The 19,997-nt window shown below is 34.2% G+C and overlaps 1 protein-coding gene across 9 annotated transcripts in view; it reads left to right on the top strand.

Annotated features, from left to right (window-relative positions):
- The window catches only part of KIF21A (kinesin family member 21A), a 95,553-nt gene that overhangs the window by 52,060 nt on the left and 23,496 nt on the right, over positions 1-19,997 (top strand). For 4 of the 9 annotated variants that reach the window (XM_039341301.1, XM_039341300.1, XM_039341296.1 and 1 more), the window contains exons 12-26: positions 497-535; positions 6,616-6,703; positions 7,003-7,117; positions 7,834-8,022; positions 9,169-9,368; positions 9,902-10,009; positions 11,999-12,067; positions 12,164-12,357; positions 13,698-13,851; positions 14,032-14,229; positions 14,971-15,072; positions 15,297-15,462; positions 15,958-15,978; positions 18,629-18,689; positions 19,673-19,727. In XM_039341301.1, coding sequence (XP_039197235.1) covers positions 497-535; positions 6,616-6,703; positions 7,003-7,117; positions 7,834-8,022; positions 9,169-9,368; positions 9,902-10,009; positions 11,999-12,067; positions 12,164-12,357; positions 13,698-13,851; positions 14,032-14,229; positions 14,971-15,072; positions 15,297-15,462; positions 15,958-15,978; positions 18,629-18,689; positions 19,673-19,727 — 1,759 coding nt within the window. The remainder of the gene's footprint in view (positions 1-496; positions 536-6,615; positions 6,704-7,002; positions 7,118-7,833; positions 8,023-9,168; positions 9,369-9,901; positions 10,010-11,998; positions 12,068-12,163; positions 12,358-13,697; positions 13,852-14,031; positions 14,230-14,970; positions 15,073-15,296; positions 15,463-15,957; positions 15,979-18,628; positions 18,690-19,672; positions 19,728-19,997) is intronic. The other 5 variants (XM_039341302.1, XM_039341295.1, XM_039341298.1 and 2 more) reach the window with 3 other exon arrangements.

Here is a 19,997-nt window from a genome sequence, read left to right as displayed (position 1 = left end):
AGTTACGTTCAAAAAGCATAATCAGGATAAAACTACTTTCAAAAATATGATCTTAGAACATGAGTGCATTTGGACTTTTTATTTTGAAAAAAAAATCTGCAAATTTATATGGAAGTAAGCTGGAATTTATTTAAACTTGAATAAATTAAAAATGATTGAACTGAATATGACAAGTTAGGAAGCTTATTTGCTCCCTTACATTGCAGTGTTAAAGGTGTGGGCAATCTTCCCAGGATGAATGTTGAAGTACAAATGTGTTTGAAGTGCAATTCTCATTACTCCCAGCATGGCTCTTGTTATTTTGTAATGAATGAATTGCCTCTTTTTAAAATTATTTATTTTATTTTTTTCATCTTTTTTTTTGAAAAAAAAACTACTTTGAAATCCATGAGCTCATATGTCATTTTTTTTTTTGTTTACCTTCTTGTTGCTCTCGCTTTCACTGTCTGGTTTGTCCTTCATTGGCTTGGTCTTCCTGTACCTGGTGCTTTTGAAGGCTGCAGAAACTTGAGGAAAGCAGTCAAGAAGAACGAAGGTTGGAATGTTTCCCAGGTTTTTGATTGTCATTTGAAAACTAATGTTCGGATCACATGTAAAATCATATTATTCTACATAAATCTAGCAAAGGAGTTTCATCATATGATATTTTTTTTCTGGACTAATCCTTTTCCTTGTTATTAAATTTAACCCCCCCCCCCCGAATAAATAAATAAAGTGTAGATCTGGGATTGAAGTTAACCAGAGCAGTTTAAAGGAGGCTGGGTGTAAACTAAAACCCATTTTAATAGGTACAGCCAGTGCTTTTTTTTGGAAAAAGAAAAAAAAAGGTGCCGGAACTCACACACATCATACAACCCGTCTTGCCTACCCTACAAGGTTCCATCCCAAAAAGGTGCCAGAACTCTGTTCTGGGCATTTTATGACAAAAAAAGCCCTGGGTACAGCAGATTACAAACATAATACTATAACAGAAATGAGGCTGTCTTTAACAGATTTTTTTTTCTTGAGCTCTTACCACAAATGAATCCTGAAGTTAAAATTTAAAAATGAAGTACTCATTCATAAATATTTAACTTCCTTAGCAAATAACCATTTTTCAGTAAGCTGGAGTCGTATGTTTTTATCTACATGAGAACTTAACTTTCTATATTGCAAATAGAATTGGCTTAGTTTCAGAATATAAGAAGTTGAACTGTAGTCACACAACAGGATGCGACTTCTTACTCATTGCAGCCCCGTTTCCTTATCAATCTGCTCTTGGGGGGCAAGAGACTCCAAAAATGATCATGCGGTTTGAATTGTAGGGTGGAATCACTTTGAGATCACAAATCATAATTATTTTGCCCCCATCCATTGGTTTTGCTTATTTTCTGTTATTTCAGTAATCAACTGGTAATTCAGGATGAAATCTTACAAAGAGCAGTGTTGTATCAACTTTCTTCTATTCTACCATTCTAAAACAGCAAGGATCAATTGATGCTTCCTACTTTTTGAAGCATGAAACTTGTAACAAGTGGTAATGAATTTCTTTAAGTTACTTAGGTATAAAAACATAAAAACCTAGAAGACAATGGTGATGGGAAGAGAGAGCAAGAAGCATGGATTACGTATTTTCTTGGTTAAGAACATTTTATCTTTCAAATTAGCATATTTGCATAGAGAGCTGGATAGAATTTAGGGTACCATGACCTGTGTTATCAATAGCAACAGCAGTATTAACAAATACTGTATTATTTAGGTTACAAAAATTTATTTATTATTCATTACTGCTTACAATAAAATCAAGATTTATACAGAGAAATAGGGAGGAAGGTTATTGGTCCAAGGATATCTGTTCACTAAAATGATGAGTGGATCCATATTTTATGCTTTTTACACGTTTATGCATCTGTAAAATGATGAATGGATTTTATGCAGAAGTATGAAATATTGCATTTAAAATCTGCAAAAATTCAAATTCAAATTTGAACTCCTTTAAATTGAGTTCTTCAATTCTTGATATAAATGTTAAAAGCTAAAAATCAAATTGTAGTCATTTTGATTTTGAGCCTATAAGTACTGGTACAAAGCATCTAATTTTTTTAATGATGTACTTTTGAATATAAACAATTACTTGAAACATATACCGTATATTCCGGCATATAAGACGACTGGGTGTATAAGACGACCCCCAACTTTTGAGAAGATTTTCAGGCTTTAGAAAGTCATTTTATATGCCAGAAAATACAGTACAATATTGAATTTCTGTTTATAGATGAGCACAATAGGAGCTCCTTTGCTGCTAGAAAGCTTTGTCTTGTTAGTGCTTATTTCTGTAAAAAAATAGGGCTGGCCACTAGGGGGCAGATTGGTTTTAAATTCAGAGAACAGCTACCCATATATTCCTGCCTATAAGACGACCCCTGACTTTTGAGAAGATTTTCAGGCTTTAGAAAGTCGTCTTATACACCGGAAATTACGGTAATTCATAATTACAGATTTTTTTAAAAAAATCTTCAAAAAGTTTACAAATTGAAAAATATTTTGCATAGCATTTTCTTTGATATTCCTAAATTCTCAAAAGTAATTCTTTTTCAGAAACAAACTTGCTAATTTTCGTTATATAAAGCAGGTAAGGAGTAAGAAATACTTTAAAAAATTAAGACGTGTGATGAGGAAAAGGAAATACAGCTAGATATAGTTTACACCAACACCATTTGCTATAACTTTCTGACATTTTTTTAATTGTAAATCATCTTTCCCCCATACTATATTCATACATTACTTCATATTTTGCCTATTCTTTAAATTTTTCACTTCTATTTTTTGGACCTCATTGACTCTTGTATTTGGTCTTATTTTTTAAAATTTGATTTGACCTCTATACATGCATAACTTCTCCTTCCTCTTGATCCATTCAATGGTTCTTCACCTATTTTGCAATTGTGTCCTCATTTAATCTCTGTATCCAGTAGGAGAAAATTCTGATTAAAGCACTTCAGCATAGCTCTTTCCTACGGCTCATGCACATTCCTATTGTACATTTTTCTTATTTTGTCAAACATTCCTTGCAACAGTCCACATACTACTCACTGTTGTTCTAGCAATATTTGCATATCTTCAATTTTGCTTATCCCTTTTCCCATCTTCAGTAAATATTCTACGAAGTTTTACAACTCATCCATTTGGTCTAGTTCTTCATTTATGTAAAGCATCATAAACACTATTTACTTGTAAAACAAAACCATCTTGGTTTTTGGTATATGAATGGTCAGATCAAACTCATTCATCATATTACCTTTCTCTTGTTGGCTGCAATAATTCAGGTTTTCAACCAACAAGATAACATTACATCCCCAACCAACACTGATTTAATAATACAAGACTCATACTAACTTCCTGCAATCATTCTAGGTTTGCTGTAGTTTCTTCCACAAATATTCTTTTCTCTCATGTCCATTTTTCTCAGGATTACTGCTGACATTATCAAATAATGGTTTGTCCCTATTCAAAGTCTCTTAATCCCTCTTGTAGCTATTACCAATTCTCTTAATCTTTCATCATAAGCAATTAAATCAAGTTGTGCTCTTTCATTCAGGAGCTATGGCAGTGGTTAAAATGCAGTAGTAAGACTACACTTGGAATACTGCATCCAGTTCTGGTTGCTACAATGTAAAAAAGATGTTGAGACTTTGGAAAGAGTGCAGAGAAGAGCAACAAAAGTGATTAGAGGGCTGGAGGCTAGGGGTGACATGATAGCGGTGTTCCAGTATTTGAGGGGCTATCACAAAGATGAGTGGGCAAACTATTTTCCAAAGCACCAAAAGGCAAGACAAGAAACAATGGATGGAAACTAACCAAGGAGAGAAGCAACCTAGAACTAAGGAGAAATTTCCTAATGGTGAGAGTAATCAACCAATGGATTAGTTTGCCTTCAGAAGTTGTGGGTGCTCCACCGCTGGAGGCTTTCAAAAAGAGACTGGACAACCATTTGTCTGAAATGGAGTGGGGTCTCCTGCTCTAGCAGGGGGATCCAACTAGAAGACCTCCAAGGTCCCTTCCAACTCTATTATTCTATGTTCTATGTTTTTTCTACATATCCATTCATGACATCCAACAGAATATGGTTTTCTCTGGATTCCGTTTGTTCAAAATAGCACAATTTTCCCCCAAACCCTATTTGTCACTATTCATTGCATTGTAACATGCAGCTTTCACGAGCAAGTGGATTCCTATTTCATACAGACAACAACCAGCATGTCACAAATTATATGTTTTTTGCATCCCCTTTGTACAGGTAAGGAGACTCCATGGCAACATTAAAGGGCTTCTCTGGAAATTATTCTAAATATCTGCTGAAGAAAGTTGCTTGGAATTGAATTCTATTTGTATAGATCCTATGGAGTTGCCTGAGGAATTGTCTTGCCTGGTTATCCGGAAAAAAATTGAATTTGTTAGTCTAGATGATCAAGGGTCTTTGAAGCTATGCCCTTTATGATTTGTTAAAGCCTCCTAGGAGTGACATATGGTTGGTCCGTGCAGTGGTTAATGCATCTTGTGGGAGGTGGTGGTGTTGCCTACTTTGAATAATATGTTCATCAACGTGTTCTTTAAAAAGCCATCACTTAACACAAGGGAGTTGGACAACTTTCATCCGGTCTCTAATCTTTTCTTTGGGAAACAGCTTTTTGGTTGTTGAAAAGGTAATTGGCCTACAGCTCTAGAAGTGGGTTATTTGGCCTTTTTCAGCTGAGAGTGAGACCTGCTTGTAGTACTGAAACCGCTTGTGTTTGTTGATCATATTTAACAGCTTCAGTTTGGGGGTGGTGCATCCATTATGACTCTCCTTGATGTCTTAGCAGTTTTTAATGTCATTGATCATGTATCTTGCTGGACCATGCTAGTTAGTTTTGTTATCTTATCCAATATCACAAGTGCTGCTAAAGCTTAGATTTTCCCCAATCCACAATTGGAATTTCCAATATAGACAATATTTAGCAAACCAACTTACTGTTGTGCATTTTGTACTAACAATGTGTTTCAAAATCAGTTTGATTGAATTGCCAATCAGACTTTCCATATGAAATCCAACTTGATTTGATCATAAGACATATTTGGGATATTCTACCCTTCAGAAAAGATTAGGTGAGAAAGCTTGGAATTTAGTAGTAATTTAAATTTAAAATTGAATTGACTGTGGTCAAGCAATAGTGCACATTCAATTTAGTTTTCCTTATTCTGCTGATTTAAATTTTATAGCAATACTTACCTTTTCAATGTATCCATCTTTCTATAAGGATTTAACAAAGTATGCTTTGGTGGCCGGAAAAAAAGAAAGAATAGGGAAGGATAAAAATTATCCATCCCAAAATCTTGAATGCAGATGAATTATGTTCATTTGAAATGGTTGATAAAAATAATACATTTCAGAATAACTGCCGGAGGTATTAATTAAAAATAGGACAAAGGTTGAAATAAAAGAGATTTAATCATACTTTTAGATTAATAACCTATTTTGCAATAAACATAGGATAAGCATTTCATATCCAGATGTATACTATGTTAGGCAGCTGAAATTGTGCAGAATTGATTTGGTCTATCTGTTCAGTTCAATTTGGACCAGTCTAAAATTTGGATTGATTTATTTTTGAGACTGATTTTAAAAGGGATTTTGCACAGCACAAATTTTTTTACTGAATGATCACATCAAATTGGAGGCATATGATTTCATATGGAAAGTCTTATTTGAATGTAGATTCAACCAAATATATTTTGAAACAAATTGATAAAGTGAAATTATGCACCCCCATATCAAGTATATAATAAAATTTAAATACATGGCTAATCTTTTATTATACTCATTCAAATTTCAAGGAGCTTCAGGTTCAAAGAAGTAGAAGGAAAATCTTAACAGAGAATGTATTTCAGGCAACTTATCTAAAATATAGTTGTGTTGTTTTTTTTAAAAAAAAAATTAGATCCATAATTGAGGGAGATTAAAGGTGCAATTCTAAATTCCATTTCTAGGAGTTGAACTCCATTTAACCCAGTGGAATTTATTGAGATGTTATTTCATGCATTATACTAATTACAAGGCTTATATCCTTATACTATTTTTTTATTTTCACTTATTTCAACCTTGCAATTTCTTTCAAGATTAGGGTTGGTCTTGGAAGTGGTTTCAGATTTTTGTGCATTTTTTTCTTCTGCTTTTTAAAGTGTTAACTTTATGACTGTACATAATTATTATATGTACATAAATATGCCTTTGGGTTTTTTTTTCTGTGGTTCTAGCTTTACATCCAGCTAAACCGTATACTGCTCTGGCATGAAATAAGCAGAGTCACTCTGCAGACTTTCTAATGGATCTTACCTATATTTCTATAAAGCTTTGGCTATGCAGTGCCATCTTTTGTTTCTGGGTTACTGTGCTAACTTTCTTTCTGAATCCTCAAAATACTGTATTGCGCATGGAATGCAGAGTTGAGTCTAGCGTTGAATTTTTATGATTTTTGAACTTGCAAAAAGTTTGTGTAACATTTACATTGTTATTCTTTAGAAAGTTGTTTAACTTAAGGGGGGAGCATGTGCTTCCAATTGTTAAGCGCCCCCTCCCCTTTGAATTTTTTCTCATAGTGCTATTAAAGAAGAAAACACAGATAATGAGCAGGAGAAAAAAGATGAAAAGGGCATTTCTGAAAGAGAGAATAATGAGCTAGAAACAGTAAGTATTGTGATAATACATCTTGTCATGTATAAATAATGAGACTTGTTTTCTCTGAGAATCTGTATTAAAGCAGACAGAAAATATAATTTCTGTCTTGTAATCATGTTTTTAACAAATGAGTAAGAGAAAGGACATAATCTGTACAAATAAAGGAGTGCAAAATATGATTTTCTTCATAATTTAGTTTAATATTGAGAGGCTGAATATAACTTGTTTTGGGATCAAATTAAAATGATACTTAAAAATAAGGAAATGGTGAGGGAATTCCTCTTTTTGGTTCTTTTTTATTTTTGTAGGAAGATGGGCATGAGCATAGCGATAATGAGGATGACGAGGAAGAAGATGATGATGATGAAGATTTGGAGGTGGTTGAAAGTTCAGATGAAACAGATTCTGATTCTGATGAAAAAGGTAAGCTAGACAGAGAGACAGATGTACTTAATGTGTCATCATTTTCTCCTTTGACCTAAATAGGTATTTTAAAATTAAGAAAAGGAATCTGGAGACTACATTTAATATGTATTTCAGGAAGCGTTCATGATTGGATGACATATTATGATCAGTAAATCTCTATGGTTATAAAGATTTCAGTGAGACATTAGAGGTTTTTTGTAGTAGGTTTTCTGTTTTTAAGTGAACCATCAGTTTACTTTTGGCTTTCAGGTTTATAAAATAAATATAAAAATTAAATGTACTTTGGAAAGAATGAACATTCAACTTTGAAACGATATTTTAAATGCTTATTTTTAGGCAGTCGGTCATTCATAAATTATGCATCCCAACTGAAGATTTCTTAGTTGTAAGCCTGAACTTTAATTGCAACTTTATCATTAAAAATGTATACAAAAAGATGTACTGATGAATAAGTAACAAGGACTATTAAGAGAAATCAAGCTTTAATGCTGGAGCCATCAGTTCTTCCTATTAAAGGACTATAATATAGATAATCTTATCTAGAAAAAAGATGTTAATGTAAATATATTGGAAATGTTTAATGTAGATATACAAACAGTTTGGGGCACCAAACAAATCTGAATTTCTAATCAAGGTTCTATCATAGATAGCTAGTTTTTGAGTGCCACAATGCATTACATTCTTTTTAATGCTTTTAATTTCCTTAATTATAGTGAATTATCAGGCAGATTTAGCAAACATTACATGTGAAATTGCCATAAAACAGAAGCTCATTGATGAACTAGAGAATAGCCAGCGAAGGCTCCAGACTTTGAAAAGACAATATGAAGAAAAACTAATGATGTTGCAGCATAAAATTCGAGATACACAGCTTGAAAGAGATCAGGTGCTTCAGAATCTGGGTAAGACAATTTTCACTCACTAAATAATTGGATTAAATAGAGTATTGATTTTTTAAAAAAAAAATCTATTGTTGATGAAAATAGCAATAGGTCTACATAAAAATACCCAATGTGGTCATCAGATATTTGTGGAGACCAGCTCATGTGATAGAAATTCTAAGAACTACTATAGCTGACTTTGTTTTTAATAACAGTGTCTTGGAAACTTCATAAATTCTGTCTCTCCCCACTCTATAATACCAGATAGAATTGAGGTGGTGTAATCTTGGGTTTCTTTCTCACTCTTTCTTCCTTTCTTGTGATTAGTTGGTGCTTATGCAGTAGATAAATCAAGGCCATCTCTGAATTTCTCTAAAGGAGTGGGATAAGTATCCATGATGAGCTGCACTCATTGGGAAGGGATTACTATTTGCAAATCTGAGCAACGAGAGACATTCTATGTTAGGGAGGAAAAACTGTAGCAAAAGCTGGAAGTTTGCTTATTACTTCAACAATTGATATGGCCACTCATCTTGTTATTGTAGGTGGGCAGCATTAAATTAAACAAAAACCCCAGGACCTAAATAATTAGGAATAATTACAGTCATAATCATTATATAGTATGCCAGAGATCCAGTAACCACTTTTGGTCTTACAAGTCTGCAACAAACAGACAAACAACAAGCAACATTTGGGTTTTTGCCCCCAAATGATCCATCATTTCCTCCCCGAGTCCTCATGGGCAGATAGAAATTTAGAATAGTTTAAAAAGGCACCCAGTATTGAAAACCAACTCCTTCCTCCTAACTTACATGATTCCCCCTAACCATTTGTTTGCATAATCACTATTGCTGTGCATCTCAAATATTTTACTAAGATTCTGCCAAAAAATATTCATTCTTTTTTAGTGGCAACATCAACTCTTAAATCATATTTATCTTTGTCAATAGCAACAATGTTTGTGGCATAAGTGGTATGTGATATTCCTTTAAATGTGTTAAATGTGTATTATATATTATTCTGTCCTGTATCAAGACTTGCTTTTTAGAATTGATGAATGATGTGCTTTCTCTTAATGTTGCATTGGGCTCATATTAGTGCATTAGTTGTGCCTTATTTTAAGGCTAGAATGTACTCATGTGCTGAGAAATCCATTAACATTGTTAGGTTCAGTGGAGTCCTGCTCAGAAGAAAAAGCAAAAAAGATTAAAAGTGAATATGAAAAGAAGCTCCAGTCCATGAATAAAGAAGTGCAGAGGCTTCAGGCAGCCCAGAAGGAACATGCACGATTACTTAAAAATCAGTCGCAGTATGAAAAGCAACTGAAAAAATTGCAACAGGATGTTGCAGAAATGAAGAAAACAAAGGTATCCCACCTCACCTTACAATTATAATATTATGTGCATCCACCTGAATGATCAGCTATGTTACCAGATACCCTGTCTTTCATTTTGCTGCTTGAAACCATCTGAATGACTTGATCAAGGCTGCAATGTTAGCCATTGCTCATAAATGAAAATGGTCACTTACCAGTATAATGTTTGTAACCTGCATTTCTATTCACATGTTATGGGAGTTTTCACAACTGTCCCCTTCTTGTATATTTTTTCTTGTGTGCAAATGTTATGATGCTGATGCTGTAGAGATCTTTGCCTTTGACGCAATGATTCACCCACTTCAGTAAGTTACAATGTGATAAGCAGTGATTGAGTTGATTTCTGCTCAGTAATTGTTTGTCCTGCCTACTGTAATAATCAAAAACTGCCAGGAGGTTATTATAAGCAATCTAGCACCATGAATGATAGTTGTTCAAAAAGTTTTAATGCAAAGGAGTTTCGCTGGGTTCTGTGAAGAGAAAAAGCTATATTTTAAAGATTGTGAAATAACAACTTTTATACAGGTACGTTTGATGAAACAAATGAAAGAAGAACAAGAGAAAGCCAGGATGAATGAATCTAGAAGAAACAAAGAGATTGCACAGCTTAAAAAAGAACAGAGAAAACGAGAGGTAATTGATAAATTGGCAAAATGTATTGCATTCTCGTGAGATAAAAGTAAATATATTTAAAGCTTGGACTGAAATGGAGCCATATCATTTGGATTTAGTATCACAACTGTGGGGAATTTGATTGAAGCACATCTTGAGAATAATGAAAAAACTACTTTGATTCTCTAAATGGGAATTTTGTGGAGTTGGGCAAAGAACATACCATGGCTTGGTTTCCCAAGATTTTTTCTTGGGATTTTTATTTTAAAAAATAATTTGTAAGTGATCTGGAATTGAAGGTGAGGGGGATCAAACTTACGTTTAGTGCAGGTAAAAGAGAAAAAAAGAGAAAATGAAAAAAGTTGAGAAGTACAAAAGGAAAAAGCAGAAAAAATTGAAAAGAAAGAAAAAAGATATAAAATGGCTTCCAATCTTTACAGCAGGCACAATTATAGCACAATTATAAATTGTACTAAAGTTACATTGTGACTCTCTTCTTTCTATAGTCTAGCCCAGTGATGGCGAACCTTTTAGAGACAGAGTGCTCAAACTGCAACCCAAAACCCACTTGTGTATCATTGGGTGCCGGGTGAGCATGGCCCATTGGGTGGGCATGGCTGCGGTGGTAACAGCAGACTTGGTGGGACTAAAAAGTTCAATCAATCAATTCCAACTTTGCGAGATCTTTTTTTTTTCCCTGCAAGAAGTTGAAATTGATTGATTGATTGAATCTTTTTTTTTTGCCCATGGCGGCTGAGGCCTAAAGCGAAAAAGCTGAAGTCATAGGACTGGGGCGATAGCATGCGTGCCCACAGAGAGCGCTCTGCGTGCCACCTGTGGCACGCGTGCCATAGGTTTGCCACCACTGGTCTAGCCTATCTAACCATTGAAACCATAAATCATAAGTTCATTTTTTTTTCTTTTTTATGCAAAAGGTCAATACCAGTAAATGTAGATACAGGTAGTCTTTGACTTATGGCCCAAATTGAGTCCAAAATTAATGTTGCTAAATGAAACATTTTTTAAGTGAATTTTGCCCCATTTTATGACTTTTCTTGCTATAGTTAAGTGAATCACTGCAATTGTTAACTTAGTAACATGGTTGTTAAGTGAATCTGGCTTCCCCATTGGCTTTGTCAGAGGGTCACAAAAGGTGATCACCTGACCACTGCAACTGTCATAAATATGAGTCAGTTGCCAACTGTGTGAATTTTGATCAGAAGAGTATGGGGATGCTGCAGTGGTCTTAAGTGTAGAAAGTGGTCATAAGTCGCTTTTTTTCAGTGCCGTTGTAACTTTGAATGGTCACTAAATAAACTGTTGTAAGTCAAGGGCATAAGTTGTAGGTATTGCCAGATCTTTTCATCTTTGCGCATATAATAATCTTGCTACACTTATTATATATAAAAGCAATGTTCCATGACTTGGAACAACAGAAGCTTGGTCCTGTTCCAGAGCACATCAACCAATGGTGGGATTCAAATATGTGAACAACCGGTTCTCTGTGTGGATGCCATTTCCGGAAGTCCGTTCTGGGCCTGGGCAACAAAAAACTAGTTCCCGGTTCTGCCAAAGTGGTGTGAACTGGCTGAATCCCGCCACTGGCATCAACCCGAGACCATTATGTAGCCTCATGCACCTCATTTATGGTCCTCCAGGATGGGAAGATTATGCCATTGAAATTTGATGTCAGAATTTGGGGGGCATTTTATTTAATTGGGGGAAGTTTTAAAAATGGATGTAGTAACAGTTTCCCTTCGAGAGGCCTCATGCCACTGTTTCCAATCTTGGAAATAGGCTACTTGCCATCCAAAATAGTACAGAATTTTTGGATTCTTTCCTTCTAATGATCCCGTAGTATTTCTCTGATCCCAAAAGGCAGTCAGCTCAGTTATGAACCTTAGCTGCTCAGAAGTTGCCTATCATATTCCGTATTGAAATGTTTTCCATTGTGGTTTTCACACTGAAAGAGTCGCATTTTTGGCTTACTATGATTGTTCTTCTTTACAGCATCAGCTAAGACTTCTGGAAACTCAAAAGAAGAACCAGGAAGTTATTCTACGCCGCAGAACTGAAGAGGTACCAGGTTATTTCAGTTCTGCCATCTCTATATAAATGATGATATATAACGTAATTTTTAAGTTTTTTAGTTATTAAAATATTTGTCTATTTTAGGTTACAGCTCTTCGTAGGCAAGCCAGACCTGATAAAGTGTCTGGGAGAGTGAATCGGAAGCTGAGTCTCCCTGAGCACTCAAGTCAAGAAGCTGCATCCTCAGTAGACAGTGATGGATCAAAAGTGATGTCTCAACAGAAGATGAGAATACCCATAGCGAGAGTCCAAGCATTACCAGCAGCAAATGGAACCAAGTAATGCTATGCAAATACTATTTTGTATATATTAAAATGAATAATACTTTGGTCCTTTTGCCTGTCAGATGATCACAGTTTCCTAAGAACATTTCCTTACTCTGTGATGGGTGGGACAATGTTTTAGGGACTGTAAGATTATTCAGACCCCTTTCTGAAGTTAAATCCTCCAGATTTAGAAGTCTATTGATCCCAACATCAGAAACTGATTACTCAGACCCTCTTTCTCAAATTAAATCCTCCAGATTTTTCTCTCTCTCCAGTGCTAGGGCCTCAGAAGCTTATTGATCTCAACATCAGAATCTGATGCTAAGAAATCGTGAAGGGAATTTTTTTGAAGGACAATCTGGAAGGACCTGAAAATCCAAAGGATTTACCTTTCTCAGATACACAAACCATGGAGATAAATTATAAAGGAATAGATCTGTTATATGATTTCATTTTCTTCCTAGTATAGGCAATTTAAGGGATTATAGTGGAGGAGGCAGGAAACTGCAAACATAAATTGTTGTTTCTCCAGCTTCATATTGTATGGCCATCAGTTCACTAGGATTACAGGCAAGAGTTCTATTTCTGCTGGGAGAAATCTAAGATTGGACCTTGAATCTTCTGCCTGGAAGGCATGTGTCCTTTATATTGTAACAGCCTTCCATCTGTTAGAAAACATCCTCTGCAGACTCTTTATTTTTTGCACTTCCTAGATGATGCTGTTTGTAAATAGCAGATGAATTAATAATGGAAGAGCAACTGAAAACTAGCAATGATTGTTTGAGGAGACTTTTTATTCCAAGCTTGGGCATTAGAAGTCCCAACATTTATTGAGGTTTCATAATTTATTTTTACATAGCAGTATAATTTACTGTACATGTAGATATAGACACATATACATATTATTTTGCACAAATGTTATCGCGTATCAGTTCTGAATATCTTTTAGACACACTAAACTTGGCATGTTTATTGCTTGTTTATAAATGCAAATAGGAAAAAATCTAATATCTATTTTTTTAATTATTGAACATCTCCAGGTTTCATATCTGATGATAACACATTTCTAAAAGAGATATAATATCAGAGATAGGATATGATTCTGGAATGTTGGGAACTATTTGATTTTAAAAGTTTGTAAAACAAAACAGCTATTGCAATAGTACGGAACCAGTGTTTATATTTATATTTATATTTCTGAAAATTAGTACTACTTCTCTCCATGCCAAAGGTTTTAAATATTAAACCTGGTGTTTTCTCGTACTGCTACTGGCACAAAACAGAACTGAAATGTTAACATTGTTATACATTTCTGAATTTTTAAATGTTATACATTTCTGAATTGTTTACAGGAGCAAATATCAAAGGAAAGCAATGACTTCAAGAGTTTATATTTCCAAGAGTGCAAGAATGAAAAGGCAGTTACTTGAACGGCGATTAACAGAGATTATTATGCAGAAGATGACCATATCTAATATGGAAAGCGATATGAATAGATTATTGAAGGTACAGCATTTTTCAGATACTCTGAAAAACTGCTTTTGCATTATAGATGCTGAACATTTTATTTCTTTCCCACAAAAATACAGTGAATGTAATAGATTTAATGTTCTTTCTTTTCCACCATAAAATATTGAAATGGCTACATTTCCCAGCTGACATGTTCTGTACACTTTTGAATTTTAGCAACGTGAAGAACTTACCAAAAGGAAAGAAAAACTTGCCAGAAGAAGGGAGAGAATAATCAAAGAGGGTATCCCAGATATAGATAAAAACATCCATAATATCAACGAAGAAATGGAGTCAATAATGGCCAATATAGATTACATCAATGATAGTATTTCTGACTGCCAAGCAAATATCATGCAAATGGAAGAAGCAAAGGTAGGCCAGCCCCACATATTTTTTAAAAAGTATTAAGTTTCAATAGACAATGTAATTATCTTTTTGAAGCTTTTACTTCCTATGAAATTAACTTTACGTAGGGCTGACTTTGAAAATATTGTATCTGAGCTGCTAAAGCATGTAAGATATAGGGATTGTGTGATAACTGAACAGAACAATCTGGATTGGAAAACCATTTAAGGTGTTGGTATTGATCTTAAAGCTTAATAGAAATTTGGATCTCAGTTTTGGGTTGTAAATTGAGGACTACCTGCATTTTATTAAAACAGGAATAATTTTTCCTGATTGTAGATTTATGTTGGTCTACGACTGAAATAAAAAATGGATTTTATTTATATTTTGCATACAGATAGAACCCTCAGTTTAGTTGTGTAGGTAACATTTTTTTTATATCTTTCCTTGCGAATATTTCTTACTTGAAAGAGCAATGAGGCGGTAGTTGGAATTTTGCTTCATTTGATATTAAACTTCAATGTACATATTTGTAATATATTCAGTTCTGAATATTCTGATACCTTGTGCAAAAGTATACATAATTGCTTGCATTGAAATTACAACTAACTCATTTGATTAATACATGTTCAATTTTATAGAAAGTTTTTGTCTGACAATTTTTATTAATAAAATTTCCAATTTCAAAAGTTCTTAATTTAGGTCTAATATAGCATCCTCTATATTGCATGCAGATCAATTTCTGACTGTTTTCTGTTGTTGGTGCAGGAGGAAGGAGACACTTTAGATGTTACAGCTGTTATTAACGCCTGTACTCTCACTGAAGCTCGTTATTTGCTTGATCATTTCCTTACCATGGGCATTAATAAGGTAATCAACAGAGGGAAGGGTTTTTTCTGGAATTAATAATATTGAAACCATTGCTTGACTAGGAGGCAGAGGATATATTTCTTTCAAGTTCAATATTCAGTGATTATTCCATTGACTTTTAGGTGGGCTCCCATATCTAACAAAATGTATTCATTTGTATATATAAAGTAGCTAGCCACATTTTCAAAAGAAGTACAGTAAGGCAGTTTTTAAATCTTCAACAGGGTCTCCATGCAGCTCAGAAAGAGGCTCAAATCAAAGTTCTCGAAGGACGCCTTAAGCAAACTGAAATCACCACTGCTACCCAAAACCAACTCTTATTTCACATGTTGAAAGAGAAAGCAGAATTAAATCCTGAACTAGATGCTTTACTGGGCCATGCATTGCAAGGTAACCTGAATGTTCTAACAAAATGGAATTATATTGCCTGCTGGATTTGCTTATGAAGCATGGTGTATGGAATGTCTTTCCATTAGTGTTTTACGAATAGATGCTGTACTTAAATTATACGATAAAATATGACTCAAAGTTAGTGCATGTAAAGGTGTTTCATTCTTGTTGCAAAATGATCTGTTCTTTACCAATGAAATGCAAGGGGAAAAAATGTAGTTAATTGGTTTTAGAGCATGATTCAATTACTAAGTAATTTTATCTACAGAATTAAATGGTCTACAAATTGAAGTACTTAAAATAAATTTGTCAGTATTTAAATTTAGTTTCTCCGTACAGTTCTAAAAAAAGCTAGTTTTGTGTCATCTATGGCATCTATTCTGATAGTTCTGATAGTTCTTAATCTGAAGGGCTCTTTGATTTGCCATTCTGCTAATTTATTGGTTTTGATTGGCGTGTTGATTTTTGTTTCCTCCTTACTGTTGTTTTACACAGACCTAGATAGCATACCACTGGGTAAGTATGTATAGCTTTTTGTGTCCTGCATAGCTGCATGAGATACTAATAATTATATGCGTACACTAACTGGCACATCATTGAGTGTGAATGTCCATAAAGTTTGCATGTACTATCTGGGAAATGTACATTGGTGCCATGATGTCATCACACAGCAAATGACAATTTATTTGTTCTCCCTTGCTTCCCTCTTGCAGATGCCCATGCAGATATGCTTATTGTTATATGCTTACAGAGTTGTTTTATTTAGAAGTTTCTTTTGTTACCAAAAATTACTAGTTGGATGATAACTGAAAGCAGGCATGAATGCAACCATTGTGAATGTACTTAAAAGCTTATCTTTTTGTTCATTTGGATGCTGTAGCTACTAGGCTGTTCCTGATACAGTTGTGTTCTTATTATAACACGTGTAACCATTTTTTTTTGTTAAAAACATAATTTAGCAACTCCCTTTTCTATTTTATGGGGAATTGAATGTTTCACTTGAAAAGTTTCGTTATAAATATGATGGACATTTAAGTGTGCATTGCAGAGATGGGCATATTCAGTGGTAGTACATGCCATTTTGTTAAAGGGCCAAGAATGAAGTTGAGTTAAAATGAGAGACTTTATTATATGTGTAGTGTCAGTCCATATAACTATGTCCCTTTTTTAATCTGCATTAAGCAAGAATAATAGAAAGCTATTGCACAGTTGCTAGTTGCTATAACTGAATTGTACTTGCTATTGTATTAAATATACAGGTAGTCCTTGACTTACAACAGTTCATTTAGTGACTGTTCAAAGTTAACAACGGCACTGAAAAAGGTGGCTTATGGCCATTTTCCCCAATTCTGACTTTTGCAGCATCCCCATGGGCACGTGATTAAAATTCAGATGTTTGGCAACTGGTTTATATTTATAACAGTTGCAGTGTCCTAGGATCATGTGCTCACCTTTGTCAAATAGCTCATGGCAAAAGGTTCAAAATGTAGGAAAGCCGCCAATTTGCCTACCTTGACTTAAAGTTTCAAATATGAAATCTTTTATATAAATGCCATTTTTGTGGACTTTCAAGCTATTTTCATAATCACTGATATTTAGTGCTGTTTCATGTGAATAAACGGACACAACAGTGGCATCTCCTTCCAGGTTCATCATTTTGTTTTAAAAGGGTATTGTTTAGCAGACTTCAGATGCATAGACCAGATCTGTTTATACTCTGTGCTTCCATGTGTTCCGTAAAATTCCATTTGCCATTTTATACATGCATAAAATATGAAAAATATATAGTTAGATTCCATTCCCATTTTATACATGTGTGCAATGTACATATGTAAAACTTTATACAGATTTAACATTCTGTTTTAGGGAACAGCCCTTCCTCTCATTAGTCTGTTAAAGATTTACTGTATATTTTTTGATCCCTAAAATTATGCACAGGATCAAATTGGATTTCAAAGTCCTCTCTCTAGCCTTCATTTGTTTCCCTTACTTCAGAGAGAATGGAACTAAAGCAGATAATTTACATGCGACTAGCATTCCCTTTATATATATACTGTAGAAGCCAGCTTACAGCTCTTTTGCTGATTTTCTTTCCTTCATTACAAAATTATACTCTTATTTTTCTTACACAACAAAATGCAACATCTTTAATCTAGTCTGTGTGGTCTTACTTGAGAGTGAGGCATTCTAGCAAATTATATTTCACCGCAAATTATATATTTGTTCTTTCAGTTAAATTAGAGTCTGTTTGCTAATTCTCAAGGAGAATTGAAGGTGGCACAGTTTCACTTGGTCCATTGGCATAATTTTGGAACTTTACTTTTGATTTTGGAATAGGCTATTTCTAAATTACAGAAAGTGGTCCTCCTTCAGCTATTTCAGCTGTGAAACAGAGGGTCTCTTTCAGCATCTGAATTCTTATAACGGGCATTTTGGGGTTCTTGACCTCCATTTTGGCATTTTGACAAATGTTTTTTAACCTCTATTTGAATCTACTTAGAAATTTGAACAACTACTACTATTAATGTTTTTTAAATTTTTATTTTGGTCCTTGATTCATATAGTGATCTTGAGAAGGTTTTATCCAGCTTCAGCTGGCACCAGTTCAAAATAAATATTGGATGACAGAAATTAGTATTTCAGTATCTTGAAATGGTTTTCTTCTAGCAGCTAGTATTCTTGTGAATATTAATGTTGAATTTATATCCAGCAATAAATCTGGAGCCCTATTTGGTATTAGTTATATGGAACTCTCTCAAGCAAGTGTTTCTCTTAAGCAAATTATAGTAACAATTTCATGAATTTATATTTTATTAATGCAAATCAGAATAATTATTCTAAGCAACAAATACTTGGAGTAAGTGCTGGGATGCTATGCATTTCTTGATGTCTTTACAATTTTCTTCTCTGTATGGATGATAGACAATGAGAAAATATAAGGTATTTCTATTGATTCAGAAAACTTTAAAAAGTGAGTTCAATAAAGGGATTCCATTTTATGGGAAACTAGGTCAGTTCAATTGAATGTTATTTTAAGTAAAAGGTGTTATTAGAATAGTATACAATACTAATTAATCTCCCTCTGATCTTTAGATAGTTTAAAAAGATATATATTTTGTTGATTTGAAATTGGCTAACAAACATAATGATTTTGAAAATTTTCTAGAAAATGTGGAAGACAGTACTGATGAAGATGCTCCTTTGAATAGTCCAGGGGCTGAAGGAAGGTGAGATCAGTGCAAACTATAGTCATTAAAATTTCAATATAACCTTTCTCAGTATTTTCTTGAACAGATTCTATAGAAAATAAAGGTAAGCAAAGGGGATAAGCTATAGCTGTAGATAGTTAACCTATATATTTCCATGAATTTTTTCTTTAACTGTAAGAAAATAGCTTAGTTTGAGTTCTTGAGGATCTACTTTTGTATACACACCGTCACACACACATATACCCACACATGCATGCATGTATATTGATAAATGTGAGATCTGGATTCATCTCAGATATCTGAATAAAAACAGGCTCTTAGGGCCAATTCTCTCCTTGTTAGTCCTTTGGGGGGAAACGTAGATAAATGCCACATCTGGAATCATAACACATATTCAGTCATTACTTTGGGGGAGCCTTTCATGTGTTCAACATCTGTATATCCTGTCTAAACAAGTGATGGAAAGAAAACTATATTAGAGTAAGAATATAATAATTAAAGGATGAACATATATGTCAGGTCTGAGATCCGGCCTTCCAGAAGATTTTAAAAGTGGGCTTTTCCACAAAACATTGGGATAGAATGAGGCTGGAGCCTGGTGATTATTATTGTTTATGTATTGGAGAGTGTTGTTTTAGGGCAGGGGTAGGCAACCTTGGCTCTTTTATGACTCGTGGACTTCAAGTCCCAGAATTCCTGAGCCAGCATAGCTCAGGAACTCTGGGAGTTGAAGTCCATGAGTCATAAAAGAGCCAAGGTTGCCTACCTCTGTTTTAGGGCAATGTGAATTGTTTTTGATGCTATTTTTTTATTGTTCTTTCTATGTTGTTATTGCTATTATTGTGAAGCATACCAAGATGGCACATAAGATGAATGGCCATATACGTCTTTTTAAATTTTTTATATATATTCTCTCTCTCTGTCTCTCACTCACTCACAGTGGAGGAGGGGTACCTTGTTTCCATGAGGTCTTACCACTAAATGTATGGTTTTGTTTGCAGTTCTTTATCTTCAGATCTTATGAAACTTTGTAATGAAGTCAAGCCTAAAAATAAGGTAAGTTATGAGTAAAACATGATAAAGGTAAAGGAGTCATATTGAATTAAACTTGTAATGTGAAGACATCCTTGTTGGGTTTTGGGAACAACAGAGAAATGGTTTGATGCTATATTTATTTATTTATTTAACTGGACAGCCATTTGTCCGAATGGTGTAGGGTTTCCTGCCCGAGCCGGGGGTTGGACTAGATGACCTCCAAGGTCCCTTCCAACTTTACTATTATTATTATTATTATATACCGCTTTAAGTGCAAGCACTCTCTAAGCA

The sequence above is a fragment of the Crotalus tigris genome, unplaced genomic scaffold, assembly GCF_016545835.1.
Source record: "Crotalus tigris isolate CLP2741 ecotype Arizona unplaced genomic scaffold, ASM1654583v1 scf7180000017764.6130737, whole genome shotgun sequence".
NCBI classification, from domain to species: Eukaryota; Metazoa; Chordata; class Lepidosauria; order Squamata; family Viperidae; genus Crotalus; species Crotalus tigris.
The sequence above is the reverse complement of the archived record's forward strand: the minus strand, read 5'-3'. Positions and strand labels throughout refer to the sequence as shown.